The sequence below is a fragment of the Pogona vitticeps genome, chromosome 6 (assembly GCF_051106095.1).
Source record: "Pogona vitticeps strain Pit_001003342236 chromosome 6, PviZW2.1, whole genome shotgun sequence".
NCBI lineage: Eukaryota > Metazoa > Chordata > Lepidosauria > Squamata > Agamidae > Pogona > Pogona vitticeps.
In genome coordinates, this window is record NC_135788.1 from 110,685,680 (window position 1) to 110,708,940 (window position 23,261).

The 23,261-nt window shown below is 45.1% G+C and overlaps 1 protein-coding gene across 8 annotated transcripts in view; it reads right to left on the minus strand.

Annotated features, from left to right (window-relative positions):
* Window positions 1–423: 423 nt before the first annotated feature.
* MVP (major vault protein) overlaps window positions 424–23,261 on the minus strand; it is a 37,363-nt gene continuing 14,525 nt past the window's right edge. For all 8 annotated transcript variants that reach the window (XM_072976810.2, XM_020798813.3, XM_072976809.2 and 5 more), the window contains 12 exons: window positions 23,139–23,233; window positions 18,984–19,220; window positions 17,583–17,708; window positions 16,185–16,343; window positions 13,702–13,940; window positions 10,805–11,002; window positions 8,175–8,310; window positions 6,432–6,643; window positions 4,330–4,446; window positions 4,088–4,214; window positions 2,098–2,286; window positions 424–728 (listed from right to left, as the gene is read on the minus strand). In XM_072976810.2, the coding sequence (XP_072832911.2) occupies window positions 606–728; window positions 2,098–2,286; window positions 4,088–4,214; window positions 4,330–4,446; window positions 6,432–6,643; window positions 8,175–8,310; window positions 10,805–11,002; window positions 13,702–13,940; window positions 16,185–16,343; window positions 17,583–17,708; window positions 18,984–19,220; window positions 23,139–23,233 (1,958 nt within the window). In that variant the 3' untranslated portion in view covers window positions 424–605. The remainder of the gene's footprint in view (window positions 729–2,097; window positions 2,287–4,087; window positions 4,215–4,329; window positions 4,447–6,431; window positions 6,644–8,174; window positions 8,311–10,804; window positions 11,003–13,701; window positions 13,941–16,184; window positions 16,344–17,582; window positions 17,709–18,983; window positions 19,221–23,138; window positions 23,234–23,261) is intronic.

Here is a 23,261-nt window from a genome sequence, read left to right on the forward strand (position 1 = left end):
CTCACCGGGACTGCACAGAGAGGCAATGTCTGTTACTAGTAATCCTTTCAGCCGGAGGAAATCAAAGCTGGGATGTTCTCTATACAAAGTATGCACTTTACCACACAGTTACAACAATCTCTACTTATAGCCACCTTCCTTGCTCCAAAGGTGTTAGATTACGACCCCTGTTGCCAACAGCCAGCTGGTGGACCAAGCAGAAGCATCTTGGCTCACCTGTCCCAAGTGGAGGGGCAGCCAGGATCATCTTAGTGGGAACAGCGAAAGCCCACAGGAGCTGGAGGAGCGGAGATCCCTCTGGGCACCACATGGCTGCTCTCCTGGTCACACCCACCTTCTATGACCTCACAGGGCAGGGCTTCTCCCACTTCCCTCCAGGCTTTTCTTCTCAAATCAGGGAGGATATATTTTACAAACCCTATCTCTGTTTGCAATAATGTGTTTATTTTTTGCAATAGTACTGTGTACTTTTTTTAATACATGAAAAAAGGCAAACATTTGGAGGAGGCTTAGAAAGAAAGGAAGCCTTGGCTGATGTTGCTTCATCTCTAAGGCACTCGTGGAAAACTCAGGAGGGAAGAAGGTGGTCCATCTTCAGTTGCTAATCAAGTCGTAGCAGGCTTGGGTAGAATTCCCAGCAGCCCTCCTGCAGCTGTAAAGAGGTTGATAGGAGAGGAGCCGTCTGTGATTAAAGTGGACTGGATGCCCAGACCTTGGAGCAGTTTTGCCTGTGGGGAAGAGGAAAATGGGCATTGAGTAGAGTCTCCACCATCCTTCTAGTCACACCCGCGTCTGTCAGTCCTCTTTGTTGCCAATAATATAAAACAATATTGCCCCTTGGTTACAAGGTCTCCAATCTATGACCGCTAACGCTCTCAAGATTTGCTCTTCTCCCAAGCTCTTCTTTATGAAGTTAAGGAGTCTCTCTATGCCAGATTAATCGATCTACTTGTTTTATTTATTTTTATTTTGAAAATCTAATTATTTATTTATTTAATCCCCCCCCCCAGCTTTTACCCCGCCCATCTAGATTCGATGAATCTACTTTGGGTGGCTTCCATTCCGGATATCGAACTAAATTTTTACCCTGCCTTTCTCCTTAAAAGATGTAAGCCAAAGCGTCTGACATCATTAAAGGACAATATAAAATCTAATAACATTGAGTACACAAATATTGAAAAGGATCATACAAAAAAACCCACATAAGCAGTACCAAAACACATTCAATGCTGTTAAGGTACAACAATCCATTTAAATCAGTGGCCTCAGGCAAAGGTCTTTCTCAGCCCCTGTTAACCTGAGCAGTTCCAACTGGAGATTGGAATATCAAAAGCTGCCTTAATACTGCATTGACCCTTAGTCCGTTTTGCCCAATACACTGGCAGTGATGAGTAGCAGCAGTGGCTCTTCAGAGCTTCAGGCAGGATTCTTTTTGCCCTAGTTGGAGGTCTTTGGGGTTGTCTCTCATCCAAGTATTAGCTAGGTGTGACCCTTAAATAGAGATGGGCTATTGGTATTCATATCCCTGGGGATACAAACACAAATCGTAGCACCACAGGTGCCACAGAAGCCCATTTCCTCTGCCCAACCCCGAAATGGCAGGTGCACTCACCGTTCACCTTGCAACGCTCAGCTCCGTCATCGTCATTGTTGCATCAACTGCAGAAGGAGCCTGGCTGGCTCTTGCCCACCTCCGCATGCAGTCAAGCACCCATTGGCTGAGTCGGACGACTCCCCTTTTCACCTCTGCACTGAAGCTGGGCAGGCTCCTTCCGTGACGATCACAGAGCCAAATGCCACACGGTGAACAATGAGTGGACCCAGCCAGTTTTGGGGGGAAGGAATGGGTCTCCATGCACCTGTGGCGCCGTGATTTCTATTTGTATCCCCAGGGATGCAAAGACAAATAGCCCATCTCTACCCTTAAAATCACATGAGATCAGTGTCTCCTTGATGGTCTTCCATCATGAACCTTCTGCACACAAAACATCTGCTTCACCATACCAAGCTACTTAGGCCCCTCCCCTGCCTAAATGAGCCATTTGGAGGATTTACCCCCGATTCCTCCCAGTCTTGCTGGCCTTTGCTGCTTCTTACCTGCATCGCGGGACCAGCCACGGCAATGTCACGGATCGTTTCAGGCCCCAGTGCCTTGATTGCAGCCTCAAATTTCTTCACTTCGACAGCAGCGAGAGCCTCTGCACGGGCCACATCCAGATCAGCCTGGGCCTTGGCGAAGCGTAGTTCCTGTTCCCGTGCTTGCCGCAGACGCTCCAGCTCTGATGTCTGCAAGGGAGAATGGAGTAGAGAAGGTAGCATGCTCAAGATAATCATGAGACACAACGGCGTGACTGGTGTAGGATGAGAAAAACACCCTTGCAGGATCCAAAGATCTGTGAGTGGATGGGAAATACTGAACACTCGTGCTGTTGTTTAAACTTCATCCCAACAGTCTGCAATAGACATGGGGGTTTTGTATTCGTATACAAATAATGAAGCCCACCAGCACAGGGGGCTGGTCTGAATACCACCCACCCCTAGAACCTGCCAAACCACTTAGTGCGCAGTGTGCAGCTGGTGTCATCTCGTTTGCCCCAATCGCGGCTATAGCCCATTTCCCTGTTTGCCTGGCCCCTCCAGCAAGGGGGAAGGAAAGCAAGTCTCCCTGCTCAGCCGCGGCGTGACGCTGGCCACGCATGCTGTACGCTGCATGGTGAGTGGTCTGGGAGGTTCTGGGGTGGTGGTGGTAATCAGGCCAGCCAGTGTTGGTGGGCTTCATATTTGTATACAAATAAGAAGCAACCCCATGTCTAGTTTGCAGTTCTGCATAGATGGACATACTTGTGGTTCCTGAAGGTCATCCTTTACGTCCTTGGATTCCAGAATAAGTCTTCATGTTACCAATGACTGTACCCAGAAGATTCAATTATTAGTCCCAACAAGAGTAGATGCCACAATTCAGTAAGACTTAGATAATGTATTGATTTAGTAGGTCTACTCTAATTGGCATCTGCAATTGGATTGAGGCCAGTGTAATGAATCTAGCTAACAACTGGGATTAAAAGGATCCTCAAGCTCCATGTGGTCCATTTTCATGATGGCAAGCTACTTGTACATCATGGATAGGCAAGCTGAGGCTCTCTTGGTGTTTTTGAACTGCAGGTTCCAACATTCATCACTATTAGTTTGAGTTTGGGGAACTGTTTTTATCCAGATGGCCATGTATTCCACACTCTTGTTGGATATTATATTTAATGTTTTTGAATTTAGTCATTAAGTCATGTCCGGCTCTTCATGACCTCATGGACCAAAGCATGCCAGGCCCTCCTGTCTTCCGCTGCCTCCAGGAATTTGGTCAGATTCATGTTGGTAGCTTCGAAGACACTGTCCATCCATCTCGTCCTCTGTCGTCCCCTACTCCTCTTGCCTTCACACTTTCCCAACATCAGGGGCTTTTCCAGTTTTTGAATAAATGCAGTAATTCCACAAATATTGAGGTAGTGCCCCAATATTCTGGCTATAAACATAGGAACTGCATTTAACTTTATTCTTATTCTTATTCTTATTATTTAGAAAAGGGAACAAAAGAAGGTACAGTATACTAAATCAGACTACAGCTGCAGGTAAAGAAAGTTTGGAGTTAAGCAAAGCAAAAGGTAGTGTAAACTGGTAGGGATCGTGCAAACGGGCAGGACTGGCGCAAGTTGGTACATTTTGAAGAAGGACTATGTTTTTTCAGCCCACAGTGCAAAAGAGGCAAGTAGAATCTTAGTATCTCTTTGCACACTACAGTGCTGGCAGATGGATAGTCCTTCAGTTATCATGGTTCCATTCTACAAAACTTGTGTGATTTACAGTTTGATGAGATACTCAGAATTGTGTGCTGAGGCACCGTAGCACGCTCCTCTCACTTACACAAAAAGAGTTCCAAGTCCCTCATTAAATGACAAACCCCAGGATTTCGTAGGACAGAGCCGATACAACTGAGGTGGTATCACACTGGTATAACTGCAGCGTAGATCTATTCACTTAGTGCCAAGTGGAAAGCCAGACTGTCAAAGACTCCTGGGAGGAGCAGCAGACTCACTGTTTCTATGGCGGTAGCCTCTGCCTTCAACTTGGCCTGCAGGACTGCCCCTTCGCCTTCAATCCGGGCGGCCTCTGCTCGCGACTGGGCTTCAGCCTTTGCTGCCCCGGTGCTTTCAACGGCAGTGCTGTCGGGAGGAGAGAGAAGCGGGGAAATGGAATCTTGCTTGCCCTGGACAGCAAGGTTGACCCTAAGCATTCATTCTCTTAGTGGTCTCTTTGCCCTGAATCCCACTGTGTCACCTCAGCGCTTCCAGTTCCAGCAGCTCCTTCCGGGCCCGTTCGGCCTCTGCCTGGTCTAGAATTTTCTGCCTCTCCAGACGTCCTCGGGCCTCTTGCTCCAGCCTCTCTGCCTCGTGCCTAGGAAGGAAGGTGAGAATCAGAGGAAGGGGAAACAGAAGAAGACAGAAAGAGAGGGACAAAGCAGAGAACCACCCATTTCGAACAGGCACGGCCAACGAGTGGCCATCTAGATGTCCTTGGAGTGCAGCTCCCATGATCCTTCAGAGTCAAGTACTGTATGATGGCAAGCAAGCATGGGGGAGATACAGTCCAATAACAACCGGAAGGCTGCATGTTACCCAGCCCTGATTCCGAAGGATGGCTAACAAGGGACCCTTCCTAAGAGGGAACAGTTTGAAAAGACGGGACACAGTTTGCAGCTCCTGAGAGCGCAGGGAAGCAGAGAAGAAGGAAGAAGCACAATACCCGGAGGTGTCGGCATATTTTGGAAACAAAATGGGACTGGAGGATGGAGCCACGAGAGGGCCTTCACGGGAGGTTTTGACCTGTTCTTACAGATGAAGGGAGGTTTATGCCCAGAAGAAATATGCCTGCCATTTCCAAAGCTCAGAGGCAGCCGAGCCAAATTTCCAGCGGTACCATAGTCCCACACGGCGCTTTCCACAACATCCAAAAACAAAATGAGTGACAAGAAACATGGGGACTTTTGCACGGTTCTTGGACTGGACTGACTGTTTTTGAGAGCCAGTATCTTCACCACTTCTGCTAAGCGCAGGTACGTTTCCTTTTCCTTCTATGGCATGAAGGAGAAAAAACCTGGGCCTGCGTCGCACCACAGGGAATCAGAACACAAGGTGTGCTTCTGTAGACCGGCATGTTTCACATCAGTCGGCCATTCTGGAGTCCACCTCGGCTGCCTTCTGTTCTGTTCCTCTGGAAGGAAAAGCTTTGAATCCGGAGTGAACTGGAGCTTGGAAAGATTACTTTTCTGGACCACACCTCCACAGGACCCACCCACCTCCAGCCAGCACGTCCAGTGGCCATTTTGGCAGCACACAAGCCCTTCCTGAACACCATAAAGGGAACTGAAGATTGAAGATCATTTTCAGATCTTGTGAGTCTTCAGTAATGGTGTTTTTGCACTTAAACAAGATGCACAGCCCTGATGCACTTTGCCGCACCTGACTAAGCCCTGAAAAAGAGAACAAAAAGTGGACATTTGGCTCAAACTGCTCCCAATAGGCCCTGAGACTGGACTATCATTCCCCAGGGATCATCAAAGTTGTCCAACCCAAACATCTCTTGGTTGTTGTGGGTTTTTCGGGCTCTTTGGCCGTGTTCTGAAGGTTGACCTTTTGCACACTGTATTTTTCAGAGCTGGGAGCCAAGTTTTGTTGAATTTCAAACTTTCCTCTTTTTTGTTAAAGTTCTGCTGGTGCTTGTGGATTTCTATGGCTTCCCTGTGCCGTCTAACATAAAGATTGCTGGTGTTGTCCAGTATTTCAGTATTTTGAAATAGAATTTCATGTCCAGCTTGTTTTAGGGGTCAACAAACTCTATCCAGCCACAAGGACCGGGATCACTACACACAAAAGACCAGCTAATGACACCCATCAATCACAGTGACAGATAATCTCTCCTCCTTATCACAACAATACACCCACAACAAGACACACTAATCACCCATCTCTTGAAAAAGTACAAAAACTGATCGCACAGCCATAAATAGCCAACTCCCAAACAAACTACACCAGAGCACAGAGTGCTGTCCTTTGAAAATGTCAGCCACAGAGACTGGTGAAATGTTAGGAAGAACAACCTTCGGAACACGGCCAAAGAGCCCGAAAAAACCACAACAACCATCAGATCCCAGCCGTGAAAGCCTTCACGAATACACCAAATATCTCTTGTTTGAGATGTTAATGTTGGTGCTTTGTTTCTTTTTATGGTCTTCATTTCCTTGGAAACCACCTACAGAAGATGGGTTCTGGAACTAGAGAGCTTTCTGTCTGCTACAGAAGACTAAAAATAAAATAAAATCAAGCAGAGAACCTGGCTGCTCCGCACCCCTCCCCTTCCACACCCCACAAGCCATTAAGTACCGGGCAGCAGCCTCCTGAGAGTTGGTGGTGATCTCTATGGCGAGCTGCACGCTGCGCTGGAGGGAATCTCGAGTCCTCTGATCCACGGGCTCCACGCTCTGGATGTCGATGCTGCTGATGACGAGGCCATTGGGGGCAAAGCGCAAGGAGCTGCGGAGCGTCCCTTCCCCGTCAAACCCAAACACAGCAGCACAGATCAGACGATTCGAATTCTGCAGATGTTAAATCCAGTAACAATGAAAAGACAGCATGGACTTTCCTTCCTCGAAAGAAGCTGGGAATTCTGTCAAATACACCCTGAAGCCAATAAAAGCTTTAATGACTGCTAGTGCATTAGTACTTTCCACTGGGAATTTTTTTCCACTGCAAGCCTCTGCAAGCCTGAAGGCTAAGATTGATGAGCAGTATGGTACAATAATAGTACAATCCCCACACTGGGGGAGGTAAAGGTAAAGGTCCGCCTTGACATTTAGTCCAGTTGTGTCCAACTCTAGGGGGGGCGGTGCTCATCTCCGTCTCCCAGCCATAGAGCCAGTGTTTGTCTGAAGACAGTGTGCTGATCCCTGCAATTTCCCAAAATGTGGGAAACTGGACTGCATAATTTGTGGTAGTGAGGGACTGTGTTTGCGCTTTCCCCTGGTCCTTCTAGAATCACTTTGATCTTTTTCCCCCTTGGCCATTTGATTTTGCTGCCATAGGCCTGTTGGCCTTGCTGGCTTTCTAGGCAGGCTCCAGAAGACAGAGCCTGGAAAGCCAGCAGCTTGGATGGTGGAGCAACGAGGTCCAAAGCAGCTGCCACAGCGAGCAGGCATCCTGGCACGGTGGTGGAACTACGGGAGGCATCTGGGTGGGGGTTGGCTAAAGAGGTTTTGAACCACTTTTTATAGTTTTCACTCCATAAAACGCATACACTCCCCCCCACTTTTGGAGTAAAAAAGTGCATTTTATGGAGCGAAAAATACGATAAGTCAAGGAAGGAGGCAGAGCTTGGGAATTGATGATGATTAAAATACCAGGCACAGTCAATCAAAATTATAAAAAACATTGACTGGTATTATATAAAAGATATAAGTTTTAACCAAAAACCATCAGTATCTGTTAAAGATCAGCACAGAATGAGGAGGACTACACATTCCCAAAAAGCCAAGCAGGCATGACCAGAGACAATGTTGGCAGGGAGATTCTGGGAGTGGCGGTCCAAAAGAATTAACCTTTCCAGACTCCTGAATGTGGAAAGATGGAGGTGAAGGAATAAATCAATAATTTGCAGACTACCTCCTGCCAACCTAGCAGTTCGAAAGTACATAAAAATGCAAGTAGATAGACACCACCATGGTGGGAAGGTAACGGCATTCCGTGTCTAGTCGTGCTGGCCACGTGGCCACGGAAAGTGTCTATGGACAAACGCTGACTTTACGGCTTGGAAATGGGGATGAGCACCGCGCCCTAGAGTCGGAAACGACTGGACTAAATGTCAAGGGGAACCTTTACCTTTATCTAACTGTAACACACAAGTTTAAAGAAAAGCTGGCCAGACAAGGAGGAAGATGTGCTATCGCCAGTGTCCCACATCCTCAGGCATAGCCCTCCTGACCTGCAGCCTGATCATGGGTGAATGTGAGAAAGAAGGAAGGAAAGGAAAAGAGAGAAAGAGGGAGAAATTCATGTCTGCTCCTTGTACTCCCTGAGACATAGGAGGCTAAGGCAGGAGATGGAAGCGGGTTCGCAGGAAACATGGCTCACCTTATGGAAGTCATCAAATGTGACAGCAGCCACAGCCCCTCGAATGCGGGAGGCCAAGGTCTTGCAAGCATCGCCAACAAAATCTGGGACGCTAAACAGACGGGATGCTTCCGCGGGTGGAGGGACCTCAAAGTGCCTGAGGGAGAAAGAAGAGAGTCATACACTTCACAGCGCTCAGAGTCACACAAAGAATGGATAAGTGCCTTCTGTGGATGACACTACCCATGATCCACAACTACTATGGGGATTTTGCGCTCTGCTAAGGACATGGCAATTTGTGTTTGGTTAGACCTTATTCCATTATTTTAAATACATCTTTTTGCAGCACTAAATACTCAGCCTTTTCTGATATATGTTGAAAGCTGCATCACAAACTTCATCCAATACATCCAAATGTCCACAATCATAGTACATCCCCTTCTTTTAAAACATTTTAAATCTATCTACATAATTGTTATTTAAATTATTTCCCCATCCTCCAATCTATAGTCCCAGAACAAAGCTTAAATGTAATTAGTTATAAGTAACATGTCTGTAGCTAGATACTTTTGGATAACAAGTACTTTAACTGAAAGTTGCACAGTTGTAACAAGTAACATCCATGTTACTTAGAGGTAGCAATTTGCAATCAATAACTGGAATCCTATTGATGTTCACATAGACACTGCATGACTTGCTGTGGCTAATTGCGAACAATTGACAAGCTAATGGGGAACATCTAGTTTGTGCAATCAGGCAGATAATTGTACATACCCCAGCATCTTGTCAATTAGCTACAAATAGCTGTGAATACCAGCAGGATTCTAGCCAATTACTTTCAAAAGTTACTTTCAAACAGCATTTTAAGGAATTATTAGAGACATTTTAACAGTTACACTTCCAGGTTTTATGTCATTCTCTTATCAGACCTCAGTGACAAGAACAGTATTCTTCAGCTTTGTCTTTCATATTTTTACAAACATTTCCAAGATGCAATATCAGAACTGGCCATGAGAGGGAAACATGAGAGGGAAACAGAAAGGGTATTTGCATGTATTTTCCTGGCCTGCTGGTAACAACAGTGCAATCCACTCATAATGCATAATACAATGAATTACTCACATATTCAAAACGCCAATTTGGCTGAAGAATTTGACCGGACCATCTGGAAGTCACTTAATAGACTCTGAAGCGAAGTATGAAGATCAAAGAATAATCAAGTAAAATCAGGGCTACTTGGATACAGGACAGATTTTCTGTGACTGTTGTTTACTCATTAAGTCGTGTCCGACTCTTCGTGACCCCATAGACAAGAGCACGACAGGCCCTCCTGTCTTGGGTCAAATTCATGTTGGTAGCTTGAGTGATACTCTTCATCCATCTCTCCCCTCTGTCGTCCCCTTCTCCTCTTGCCTTCACACTTTCCCAACATCAGGGGCTTTTCCAGGGAGTCTTCTCTTCTCATGAGATGGCCAAAGTATTGAAGCCTCAGCTTCAGGATCTGTCCTTCCAGTGAGCACTCAGGGTTGATTTCTTTCAAAATGGATAGGTTTGTTCTCTTGGGAGTCCAGGGGACTCTCAAGAGTCTCATCCAGCACCACAATCCACAAACATCAATTCTTCAGCAGTCAGCTTTCTTCCAGTTCTCACTTCCATACATCATTACAGGAAAAACCATAACTTTGACTATGTGGACCTTTGTCCGCAAGGTGATGTTTCTGCTTTTTAAGATGCTGTCTAGGTTTCTCATCGCTTTCTACCCAAAAAGCAGGCATCTTTTAATTTTGTGGCTGCTGTCACCATCTGCAGAGATCATGGGGCCAAAGAAATCAAAATCTGTCACTGCCTCCATATCTTCCCCTTCTATTTGCCATGAGGTGATGGGACCAGTGGCCATCATCTTAGTTTTTTTGATGTTGAGCTTCAGACCATTTTTGGAGCTCTCCTCTTTCACCCTCATTAAGAGGTTCCTTAATTCCTCTTCATATTCTGCCATCAGAGTGGTATCTTCTGCATATCTGAGGTATATTTCTTCCGGCAATCTTAATTCCGGCTTGGGATTCATCCAGCCCTGCCTTTTTAATGATGTATTCTGCATGTAAGTTAAATAAGCCGGGGGACAATATACAGCCTTGTCGTACTCCTTTCCCAATTTTGAACCAATCAGTTGTTCCATGTCCAGTTCTAACTGTTGCTTCCTGTCCCACATACAGATTTCTCAGGAGGTAGATAATGTGTTCAGGCAGTCCCATTTCTTTAAGGACTTGCCATAGTTTGCTGTGGTCCACACAGTCAAAGGCTTTTGCGTAGTCAATGAAGCAGAAGTAGATCTTTTTCTGGAACTCTGTGGCTTTCTCCATAATCCAGCGCATGTTAGCAATTTTGTCTCGAATTCCAGTGACTGTAGAGAAATTCAATTAATGCACCACTTATATGGGTGTAATTTAACGCCCCACCATGTGTACAAAAAAACTTTGTGTTAGACGTCAAAGAGGTCCAGACTGCTTCAAAGTGGTCTTTGTGTGATCAGTTTAAAAAAAAAAGGGGGGGGATTCATTCATTTTACACCAGCAGCAAATCTCAAAGTACTTGATCAAACAGTCACATCCATATCGGAGAGCAGCGCAGGAGAAAGGTCACTGCGGACTCACCAGTTATAGGCCAGCTGAAGTTGCAGGCGGGCATGATCGGCTGTTTCAATGGTGATCACATCAGTGCAGAAGTCGGGCCCCAAAAGGAGGCAGAGGGCCCGGCGGGCGTGGGGACGCTTGGGTCGGCCTCCAGACAGACTCAGCACGGTGAACTGCTCGTCTGGCCCCAGAAGTACCAGTTCTGGCCCAAAAACCACCCTAAGAGAAAGAAGAGTGCAATTAAAGCACTAAGGTTCCACAAAGCACCAAATGAAGTGTAGCATTAACCAGAAATTTTCTGCTGTAAGGTTTGTTCAAAAGATGATGTCCTGTTTGCTTCAGATCCCCTGCAATGTTATTTACAAGTTTCCTCTCTGCAGACACATCCTGTTTTATTTCTTCCTATTCAGAAAGGGATTATGATTAATTATCCCCCCACACCTTTTTTTAAGGGGGTTGGCTTCTTCTTTTGCAGATATATGCCCCTTTTAGAGAAAAGTGTGTCTGTTTTAACAGAAAGAGAAAAATATATACACTCCCCACTAGGAACCAAAACTAACTAATCAATTCACCCTTAATTCCCCAGTCATACTCAACAGAAAGAAATATCCTCAGCATGCATCTACAAGAGGAGAATTCTAATAAGGCTTAACTGTACTTTGCCATTCCACCAGACCAACTGGCACCACAAACTTGGTTTTGTTCTGCAAAAAATACAGCCACAAAGGTGACTGGGGCAAATGAAAGTGGACTGGGGTTGGGTGGGCGGTAACTGGGGGATCCTGAGGTAATCCTTATTGACTCTAACCCTGCTTCACAAGACTGCTGTGAGAATAAGATGTGTGTTCACATGAAGCATGGAGTAAACAGTTGTTGTGGATTTTTCGGAATCTTTGGCCGTGTTCTGAAGGTTGTTCTTCCTAACGTTCCGCCAGTCTCTGTGGCCGGCATCTTCAGAGGACAGGAGTCAGAACTCTGTGCTCTGGTGAGTGGTACTCCAGTCCTCTGAAGATGCCGGCCACAGAGACTGACAAAACGTTAGGAAGAACAACCTTCAGAACACGGCCAAAGAGCCCAAAAAACCCACAACAACCATTAGATCCCGGCCGTGAAAGCCTTCGCAAATACATGGGGTAAACCTTTACACCTCACCTAAAATGTAAATATAATTTTCTTTTTGATCTTTTGAACAGGATTACAGTTCATCTCACCCAAGCAGGGGAAGGGCTGTGATCAAGTGGTCCGTATGATTGCTAAATCGGCTTCTAAGTTGCTCACTTCAAAGTCCTGATGTCTTTCCTTAAGCTTTTTGTTTTTTAAAATCAGATCAGCATCAGGCAGCCCTTGGAAGAGAAGGACTGCTCTCTAGAAGCCTTCCAAATAGAGGACAGCTCTTTGTAAGAGAAGACACAAGGGCACCCTAAACAGGCTCACCTATGCCACTCTGAGCTCTTGTGTCGGATGATGTGTCAACATATATGTAAAGTTAATAAAGGTAGACATTTGTATACTCGTTTTTAGCTTTAAATACAGTCTTTTAATGATGCAAGCCACCCTGGGCCCTTTTTAAGGAAGAAGGTGGAGTAAAAATATTTTAAATAATATACAGTAAATAATAAATGCAGCCCAATCTGGCAAGTGAACGTAAATAAATAAATAAAGGACTGCTGTTCCAGAAGAAAAAAGCCAGCTAGCATGAAAGGGAAATATCCTTATCCATACAATCCACTTCTGGTGCCAAGACTCATTCTTCAATTAGGAGTATACCTTTCCTTCCTCTCCCTTCGGTAAGCACAACGGCAGATCTCTGACTTCAGCCTCAGAGACGAGCCAGCAGTGTCTTAGGCGACAGTACAGTCACAGCTAAGACACTGGGCCAGGAGCCCCATAGAGAATCCAAGGGTCCTGCCACAAGCTCCTGCCATGTCAGCCGAGGCCCCTGCAAATGCCTTCTAATGAGCCCAAATGGTCTCAGGAACCAACGATATCCTGCTCCAACCTAAATGCCCAGCAACCCACGGAGGGCCACTGGAGATAAAACTGTAGAAGAGAGCAAAGGGCTTGAAGTCCACGCAGGATATTGTTGGATGTTTTTTGTTTTTTTTTAGAAAAATACTGTTCCGTTTGATTTTTAAAATGTTAAGTAACATTCCACACTCCAGAAGGAACAAGCAAAGGGGGAAGAGAAGAAAGAAAGAAAAAAAGTGGGATATAAAAGGTACATATATACATAGGATACTATTGTTACCAAGGCAAACACGTTAATATAACTCAAGTCATGAAGAGCAGGCCCTTAAAAGGTCTATTTTCAAGCCAGGAAGTTGACCCTTTAAGAATCGACCCTCCACGGGAAGGTGCAGGAAGAACCTTGGAGAGATCAGTTTATCAGAAGGATGCAGGAGGTCTTGGCCCACCGACAGAGCAAGCTGCTGCTCATGAAGTTCCTTTGCTTCTTGAATTGGGCCCAGAAATAGAGACTGTTTGAATTCCTCCTCCTCCTCCTCCTCCTAGAATCCCCCAGGTACATGGATACTGGAAGACTGGCTGGAAGATTCTGGAAGTTGTCATCCAAAAAAGCCGTATTCCCAAGCTGTCCTCTTTCATGTGCATTACAGGCAACTGAGAACACACTGTTGGGGGGCCATTCACCTTCTGCTAAGCCAGTGGTTCCCAACCTTGGGTAACCCAGGTGTTCTTGGGCTACAACTCCCAAAATCCCCAGCCAATGCAGCTGGTGGTAAAGGCTGCCAGGAACAGGACTCCAAGAACATGCAGGTTACCCAAGGTTGGGAACCACGGCGCTAACCCTGCTTCCTTTCTAAACACAGATACCTCTCCTGAGTCTCTTCTTGACAGGCTGATCTGATTTGGGGGGGGGAGATAAACATTAACACACAGACACCACACAGCTCTCTTACCTGGCCTTCTGCTCCTTGTAGTCGTACACCTGCACCGCAGCATTGTGAGGGACACGGTAGGACACGACCCGGGTCTTATCACGGGGAACGCACGTCCCTTCTTCGCTGGCCTCCCTGGTGCGATCAACCAGAGGATCTCTGTCTGCAGCCAATAAGGCCTCCACGTGGGGGGGCAGCTTCTTCTCCCACAGCTCCTCATCCTGAGACAGCATATAAGTGTGGCCAATGACAGATCGGACCTACGGTCAAACATACCCATGTTGAGCTCTAGGATCAACAGAGCTTATCAACGGTATACAATGGTGCCTCGCTAGACAGTTACCCCGCATGATCGTTTTTTCGCTAGACATTGACTTTTTGCGATCGCTATAGCGATTCGCAAAACAGTGATTCCTATGGGGGAATTTCGCTGGACAATGTTTGGTCCCTGCTTTGCAAACCGATTTTTGCTAGATAACAATTTTGACAGCTCCCTCCGCGCTCGCAAAACAGGTGCTTTCAGGACATAAGCTTCACAAGACAGCGATTTAAACAGATGATCAGCAGTTCGCAAAGCGGCTTTCCTATGGCCGATCTTTGCTAGACAACAACGATTCTTCCCCAATGGAATGCATTAAACAGGTTTCAATGCATTCCAATGGGGAAATGCTTTTCGCTAGACGATGATTTCGCTAAACAGCGATTTCAGTGGAACGGATTATCATTGTCTAGCGAGGCACCACTGTATGGCAATACCTTTCCCTGGAAAGGATATGATTTTCTTCACACCTGTGAAGATCCTGTCAGTGCAAGTTTTCTGCATTTAGGATACAGGTGGGCAATGATGGCCATCCATGTATCTTTTGCCTACAATTCCTATCAGCCCTAGCCAGGAGACTCCAGGGTGAGGGATTATGGATGTTTTAGTTAAAAACCTACGGAGGGCCACAGCTGTTCATCGTGAATACAATGGAAAAGGAATTATGACAGGGACCGCACATAACACTTACTATAGTACTATATTGTCCTGCAACATCCGTACCTATAACCAAGATTCTATAATGTTAACTTATACAACCACCACCAGAACTCCATTCCTGGAAGGGACTCTACAAATCATCAAGTCCAGCCCCTGACATGGAAGCACAAACGAACTCTCAAGCTCTGGCTTTGCAGCCAGAGGCCTAAATCACCAAGCTAACCAGCACTTCTATATGCAAATCAATTTTAACAGAGCTCCTTTCTAGTGTTATTTACGTAAAAGATTCCTGTTCACAGGTTTAGGCTGAAAGCCCAGATCACAAACTTTAAAAAGAATCTTCCAAAAACAACAAAGAATTCTATGGCAGTAACTTAAAAAGACTAACAAATGTTATTATCTGTGTGCAGTGCAGTCTGTTTCATCAGATGCATGGAATGCTATCCAGAAACACCAGCACCAAGATGTTTGTGTTCTCAGAAAAACTTGCATTATCAGTCCATGGTAGGAATATAATTTTCACTATCATAGTTTCTGGATATAACTCACTTCTAACCTTATGGTGTACCAGTTCCACTCCTGTGTGTACTCTGTGTATGCATGCATGCACGAATGCACATGCACACTTGAAATTCTGGATAGTACTCCATTCAAGTGATAAAAGTCCATGAAAGCTCATGAATCCATAGACATGGGTAAATGAACATTTAATTTAAATCCCATTGATTCAGCGGATCTACTCAAGTTGGGACTAATAATTGCATGTAGCCCTAAGGAACCATCAGGCTCCTCGCAAAAGCCTCTGTGCTGCAAGGTCAGAAGACCTGGAGTCGTAAGATCGAATCCACGCGACGGAGTGAGCTCCTGTTGCTTCTCCCAGCTCCCGCCAACCTAGCAGTTCAAAAGCATGCAAAATACAAGTAGATAAATAGGGACCACCTCGGTGGGAAGATAACAGCGTTCCATGTCTAGTTGTGCTGGCCACGTGACCACAGAAGATTGTCTTCAGACAAACGCTAGCTCTACGGGTTGGAAACGGAGATGAGCACTGCCCTCTAAAGTCAAACACGACTGGACAAATGGTGAAGGGGAACCTTTACCTTTACTTTTGGAATTTAATTGTTCTGTGGTCAATTTCTGCACACTACCCAGCAATGGCCTTTGTCGCTCTGACAGCTGCCGATGTGCGAGAAAAAGGAGACTAGCTGAAGACCTTTCCATACAATCCTCCCCTTGATACACCCACAGTGCCAAAATTAAGATACTCAAGCAAAATCACATTACATCCTTCACACCGACAACTGTGGGGTCTTTTGCAAGCCTACTCTCAGAGGTTTGGCTGGACTGCGGTTCATAAATAATGCATGCAAACTGTGACAGATGGCTATGATACTTTCATTAGCAGTGACCTCTAAAGGGATGGATCCCGAGGGTGCTGCTAATTGGTGCATTTAGTCTGCGCAAGGTAGGACCTTCTTCAGATGTAGAAGATATCCAGTAACTGCGGTTCCATCTGCTCTGTTACCTTTCCAGTCTTGATATCCTGCACGTAAATGCCTTCACTCTCGGCCAATGGGATGGAATGGCGCTGCTCCACTATTTCCACCTCCACAGGCGGTACATATTCCAAGGGGCCCTTGATTAGCCAACGGTCACCTGCTTTGCGTGTAATTTCTTCTCCATCCTGGGTATGAGGCAGAGAAAGAAAGGGAAGGAGTTCTTGGGTTCACACAAACCTGGCCACTGTTTCCACTTCCCCATTCAATTAGCCTAACAAAGCAATCAGATACAGTTATAGCTTTAAGCCCCCTCAAGTAGTTAGTTATCAGGACAGTTGCAATTATTTATGGTAGCTCTGTTCTTGTTTCACACACACACACACACACACACACAAACACACACACACACACACAATAAGCCCCCTCAAGTAGTTAGTTATCAGGACAGTTGCAATTATTTATGGTAGCTCTGTTCTTGTTTCACACACACACACACACACACACACACACACACACACACACACACATTAATTAAGTTGCTTCTTGGTTCATTTTACAAGCCACTGGCCTGTCGGGCAAAGCCAGTTTAGATGTGTTTCTTCGTAGCATTACAACTACCGGAATCCTCTAGCAAAGCAGTGGCTAAGTTGGTTCGGGGGGTTCTGGGAGTTGAAGTCCAAAAAATTAATTTTTCCATGTGCTCTACAAAACACTCTTTTTATCCATCTCATTATTTTTGCATTGACAAAAGGACCAGGCAGCAGCACATGCCAGCTCCTGAACCATACGACATTCCTCCTTCATATATGTACAGTGGTGCCTCGCTAGACAGTTACCCCGCATGACAGTTTTTTCGCTAGACATTGACTTTTTGCGATCGCTATAGTGATTCGCAAAACAGTGATTCCTATGGGGGAATTTCGCTGGACAATATTTGGTCCCTGCTTTGCAAATCGATTTTCGCTAGACAAAAATTTTGACAGCTCCCTCCGCGCTCGCAAAACAGGTGTTTTCGGGACCTAACCTTCACAAGACAGCAATTTAAACAGATGATTGCGGTTCGCAAAGCGGCTTTTCTATGGCCGATCTTCGCTAGACAACGATGATTCTTCCCCATTGGAATGCATTAAACAGGTTTCAATGCATTCCAATGGGGAAATGCTTTTCGCTAGACAATGATTTTGCTAAACAGCGATTTCAGTGGAATGGATTATCATCGTCTAGCGAGGCACCACTGTATAAGGAGACCACATCCCTGTAACATTTAAAGTTACAGTTACATCAAAAGAGGAAATCAAATACCCCCAGTTGTGTAGCTACATAATACCTTTGTTATTAGAAAAAGGAATTGCAATTAACTTGTTTGTAACTAGTAGTTACTTCTTGGCTCTGCCTCCATCCAACATTGGCTGAGGTCTGCCTACCTCATTAAAGTCTTCCATGGAACGGACCGCACGTAGCAGGAGGCCATCATCTTCCGAAAGGATGAAGTTATCCTGGATACAGTCTTCCAGCCGTTCTCCAGGCTGCAGGAAGAAGGATATCTCCCCCTGTGGAGCAGCAGTGAGGGTTGAGGAAACACAAAGCAAGGCTCAGCACTAACTTGAGAAACTCTGTGGTTCCCCATCCAGCTAATGTCTTCAGAAACACTCCCAACGTAACAGGAAGCAGAATCAATCTATGCTTTAGCTCAAACGTTCTGAGCTCAAACTACCTACCCAACTACTGTACTCAAAATCGGTAGCTGGATACGACTATCCACCCACCTGCCTAGAAATGTGGACCAAGGTGATGGAAACAATGGTATGTTTGTGAACCATGAAAAGATCTTCAAACTATAATCGATGTTGGAATGTAGGCAAAGACCTTGGCGGTTTCTCTGGGCTTCCTTAATTTATTGAAAGAGTGGCCAATACAGAAGAAAGACTTCAGAGAGATGTCCTGCCTGCCGGTACCCATAAGATTACAGGAGAATGCTGAGCAGATCACTGGAGAAGGGGGCACTAAGGCCAAAATACCTTACAGAAATAGAACTGGGAAAGTTACTTTTTTGGAGTAAATTTTCCCAGTCCTCCAGCCTGCACAGACAGCAGCTGTACTCTCTGGAGGCTTCTGGGAGTTGGGGGAAAGAAACCACACACACCTTTTCCAAATGCTTGAGTAGATTTCCATGTATGAACTAATGGGTCACCAAAGGACATGCTTCAGAATGCTGTGCATGCCACAAAACCCCTGTGCACAACCTGTTGGTTGCAATCTCTGGAAGGGATCTTGGAGTCCAACCCCATACTCAATGCTAACCTGTAAATCAGGACCAGAAGGCCATCCAGATTCTGCTCAAACACCTCCAGGAAAAGGAGGCACGTTGCACTGCTGCTCACAGTGCTGTGAAGTCCAGTTTCTCCTAATATAGAGTTGAAATCTGCTTCTCTACCACTTCCACCCACCAGTTAGTTTTTCAGCTGCCTGAAGGACTATCACATGGACAAGAGAGAAACCATATGTTTTTACTGCTCCAGCAGGAAGAATCCTGATCAATGGATTTGAATGACAAGAAAGTCAATCTCAAGTACTTGATGCTAAGAACTGTCCAACACCAGATATCTTGGAATGGGGCGGATTCTCCTTCGTTGAAAGCTTTTCAACACTGGTTAGGCGCCCGTTTGTCCTGGATGCTCTCAGTGTAGAAATCCTGCACTGACAGGGGGCTGGGCTAGATGACTTCAATTTCCTATAATTGCTAATACAAAATCACTTTGATGCTGTCTGCCATCCAAGACGTTTGCCAACATAGTCTTCCACGTTACTGAGACACAGGGACGTACCTTGATCACCTTCTTCTGTCCAAGCTGGGGTTTGCCATCTTCTCCCAGCGGATCACAAATGACACAGTACTGACAACTGTTCAGGGTGGTAATGTCCACCACGCCCACCACTTCCTCATAAACGTCTGGAATGTGGTTGTCAGTATCAGCCATGGTAACTAGCCACTGTTCTCCTGTCTTCCGCAGGATGCCCTTGAAGTCCCGAAACATCTTGGTGGCTCGGAGGTGCAGTGCTTTCTTCAAGGGGGAAAGAGAGAGGTGTTAATGTGGGGGGAAGGCCCAGATCTTGGCAAACTTGCCTGAGTTATGTTGGCCGGAGGTTCTGGGAGTTGTAGTCCAGAACAACAACTAACCATGTTGTGTGATATGTTAAACCTTCTTGTCCCTCTCCTGAACATTACTAGAACTACACTGGGGTCCTTACAGCAGTACCCCACAGACTCTGTTCCACAATCTACTGTGAATGCCTGAAACCGTCAATAGCAGTGAACCCTATAGATGCAACATACAAGATGGCGGGACAAAGGTCACAACACGGCAGGACAGAGCCACAAGGCCCACACCCCTGGATATTGTATTTAGGGCTGTGGTAAAATGCAGATAACCGAAACTGTGGATACACAGATACTTGGGAGGGGGGGCTACTTTACTTTGAATTTAGCGAACAGAAGCTTACGCCAAATAAAACTTGTCTTTAAGGCGCTACAAGATGTAGTAGCCCCGAAAACTAAGGCATAAAGAACCTCTCTTGTTTTTCAGAGACTGTTTGCACAATTGTCCTGCCTAGCAGTCTTGCCATTATATTTTGCTACCAGATGTGGTATGGCAATAATTTTAATTACAGGCAATTTCTGGAGCAGGCAGCCGTTACAGACTGAATTGCCTTATGTAATAACAACACAGGCTTTTTCCAGGTTAATTATCACATTATTTACTTAAGTATTGCCAGTTTAATCAACAAACTCTCTTTCACCTTTTGAATACCCCTTCCTCCTACTTTTTAAAAAGCTGATCTAGTCCAGCCTGTGTGATTGTACTCCTATGTAAAATCAAAAATTTTTGTTCCCCCTTATATTTTAAGAAACACTTTCAGTGCTTTTAGGTCACAACACTCCCTTTATTTTGCTTCTGCTTTGACTTTATATGTGATTACATTTTTGTTCTTTGCTTCTTGTTCTACCTTGGTTTTATTATGCACTGCCCTAGAATTATCACTGTATTTTTTATTATTTATGTGCTAGGTCTTTTTTATAGAATGTCCACTAAAATGAACGAAATTTGTTAATCATCCTTAGTTTAAGTCCTCTGATTTCAGTAGGTTTGCTCTAACCAGAATTGTCACTTAATTTAACTCTAGATTGTTAAATCTTTCATATACAGAAAGATTTACAGAAAATAGATTATATACAGAAAATAGATTATTTATTAACCTAACACTGTAATAAATGAAACAAGCATGCTTACTACATGGCCAAATATTTTACGTTCATAATTTCTACTCTGCACCATAAAATGGAATTTAACAGTAACATACTTATTTTAATTCTCCCTACCCCCAGTTCTTTTCATTACAAAAAATGAAGAACAAATGTGAGGCTTTTGAGGAACTCATTTGCGCAGCTTAAGGACAACACTTTTTTGTGTGTGGCTGGAGTTTTCATCAAACTATGGACTTCTTCTCAAATGTAGTTTTTTAAGGTAAGATCACTGTGGCTGCATGGTCTGTGCACATTCCCGTAACAGCAAATTCCACTGAATCCAGTGGGTGGAGTTCCTCTGAGTAAACAGGCAAATATCAAGCTGTAAAACCACAATTGCTATGCAACTGTTTAAACAAAAGAAAACAAACTCCTCTCTTGCCAGCTGTATGTAATTTTACATTGTCAACAGTAAGCCAAATGAACTTATAAAGAGCCGTTATCATTTCAAAATGGATGCTCTGTTCTTCTAGAACTGCTAGCTAAAAATGCTAACTTTAGAATCCAGTGGCGTGGTGTTGGGATGAAATCTCAAGAATACCAGAGCCTATAAGATAATCTGCCACCCCTCTCAGAATCCTACTTCCTCTTTGCTGAACTGCAAACCTCATGGTAGCTCCTGTAGAAATGGAACTGCCCAAGAATACTATATTCTTGCAAGCGTCCTCTGTCATAAGACAACAAAGAGCCGTGATATTTACAAAAGACCTGCCCATCAACAACAGATTGTGGGTTGATCACGTTGCCTGCATTTTTCACTCTTCTGGACAGGGCTATGGGGAGCACAGGCACTTTATCTCTACAAGGAGGGAAGGGAGAAGAGTCTCCCACCTTCTCTTATGTTAAGTATTCCCCTATCTCAACTCCATTCCCCAGAAAAGGCTGGGGAACCTCTTTCAACCTGAAGATCAAACCTAGGCTTTCCCAAAAAGCATGGGACAAAAAATATCAGCAAATATCAGTCCCCTCCTCTTACAGCAGAGGTCGGGAACCTGCTGAGGTTTGATGGGGGCACACACAACCCTTCCTGGATCTTAGAAGACCACACCATCACCCCAACCCCTCCTATTCCTTATAAAAATTGCCCTTTCCCCGCACTAAAAAAGCCCCCCTTAAGTTCCCTTGTGGCCAATTTTTTTGTAGGAGTAGAGACGCAGGCTTTCGAGTGGGCTGTTGATTGTAAAATTGCCGCATACTTTTAAACAGCATGAAGACTTTTTGAGCCTTCTAAAATATTTTTTTAATTATTTTCCATTGGAGGGGTGTTGGAATTATAGGGAGCACATTTCAGCCTTTTGGCGCATACAACACACAGACAATAGGTTTGTTTATAGGCTGCCTTTCTCCTATCAGGGAAACTCCTATGTTGCCAGGCCTGGGTTGCAGTAACAGAGTTCTAATGCATGCAGCAAGCAAAGTAGATAGATAGCTTGACTACCTTTGCCCCTCTTGTGTTTACTGGCCCTACATGTGTATTGGTACAGTATTCTTAAGTTTTCTTTCTGCATCTCAAACACCACTTCTGATTCCTAAACGCAGGTCAAAATCTTGTTGTATGATTATGCAAAAGGCGTATCTTTTAGAGGTGAACCGCTATGAGTTACGGAGTTTCCACAGACACGAACTGTTGAGATTTCTTAACTTATAGCAGGTTACTTTTAAAAGTGACTCCTTAACTGTGGAACAGGATTCCAACCAGACTCTTGCATGCCAGCGGATCCCACAGGCATAAACCCCACTTTTAGGGGCTTTTGTCACCTGGTTCAGAGGTTCTTAACCTTCTGGATGGATTTCCTAAGTAATGACCCCCCACATACAGCAGCCTTCCACACACTGAAAATTAGAAAAAAAATGTTTGGCTCAACTCTCCTTGTATTTTCTTGAGATAATAGGGGGAAATTTAGACATATTTTGAGAGACCATCATCATCCTGGGGCCACCAATCTCTGATTAAAAAAAAACAAATGAGTGGTACCCAGTAAGGTAAAAGGTAAAGGTTCCCCTTGACAATTTTTGTCCAGTCGTGTTCGACTCTAGGGGGCGGTGCTCATCCCCGTTTCCAAGCCATAGAGCCAGCGTTTTGTCCGAAGACAATCTTCCGTGGTCACATGGCCAGTGCGACTTAGACATGGAACGCTGTTACCTTCCCACCGAGGTGGTCCCTATTTATCTACTTGCTTTTATATGCTTTCGAACCGCTAGGTTGGCGGGAGCTGGGACAAGCGACGGGCGCTCACTCCATCCCGTGGATTCGATCTTACAACTGCTTGGTCTTCTGACCCTGCAGCACAGGCTTCTGCGGTTTAGCCCACAGCGTCACCACGTCCCTGTGGTAACCAGTGGAGGGTACAAATAATAAGATAACATTTCTGTAATTCAAAAAATTTGGGGGACAAGTGGTGAAAGTGAATGTACCCCTCAAAACATGGCTGCATGTGCCCTCGGAACCTCTTGAGACTGCCAGCATCTACAAAAAAACAGTCACGTTCAGGGTTTATGTTGTGGCTGTTTCATATAATTATCAATCTCCTCAATCTCCTCAATAGTCACAAGCTCAGCACAGGGCTGCTGCACTCTGCAATGACAAATAGCCAATAATTCGAAAAGCCCTCTGCACATCACACACACACTCAAACCTTTTCCACTCATCATCAGAGGCAGCCAACCCCTCAGTCACCTTTTCGGTCAGGACGTAGGCATCCACCGTATCAATAACTTCTTCAAACACACCAGGCAGGTAAGCCCCGACCCGTTTCACAAGCCATTCTTCACCTGCCAAGGAAAGGGAGATGTCATGTCA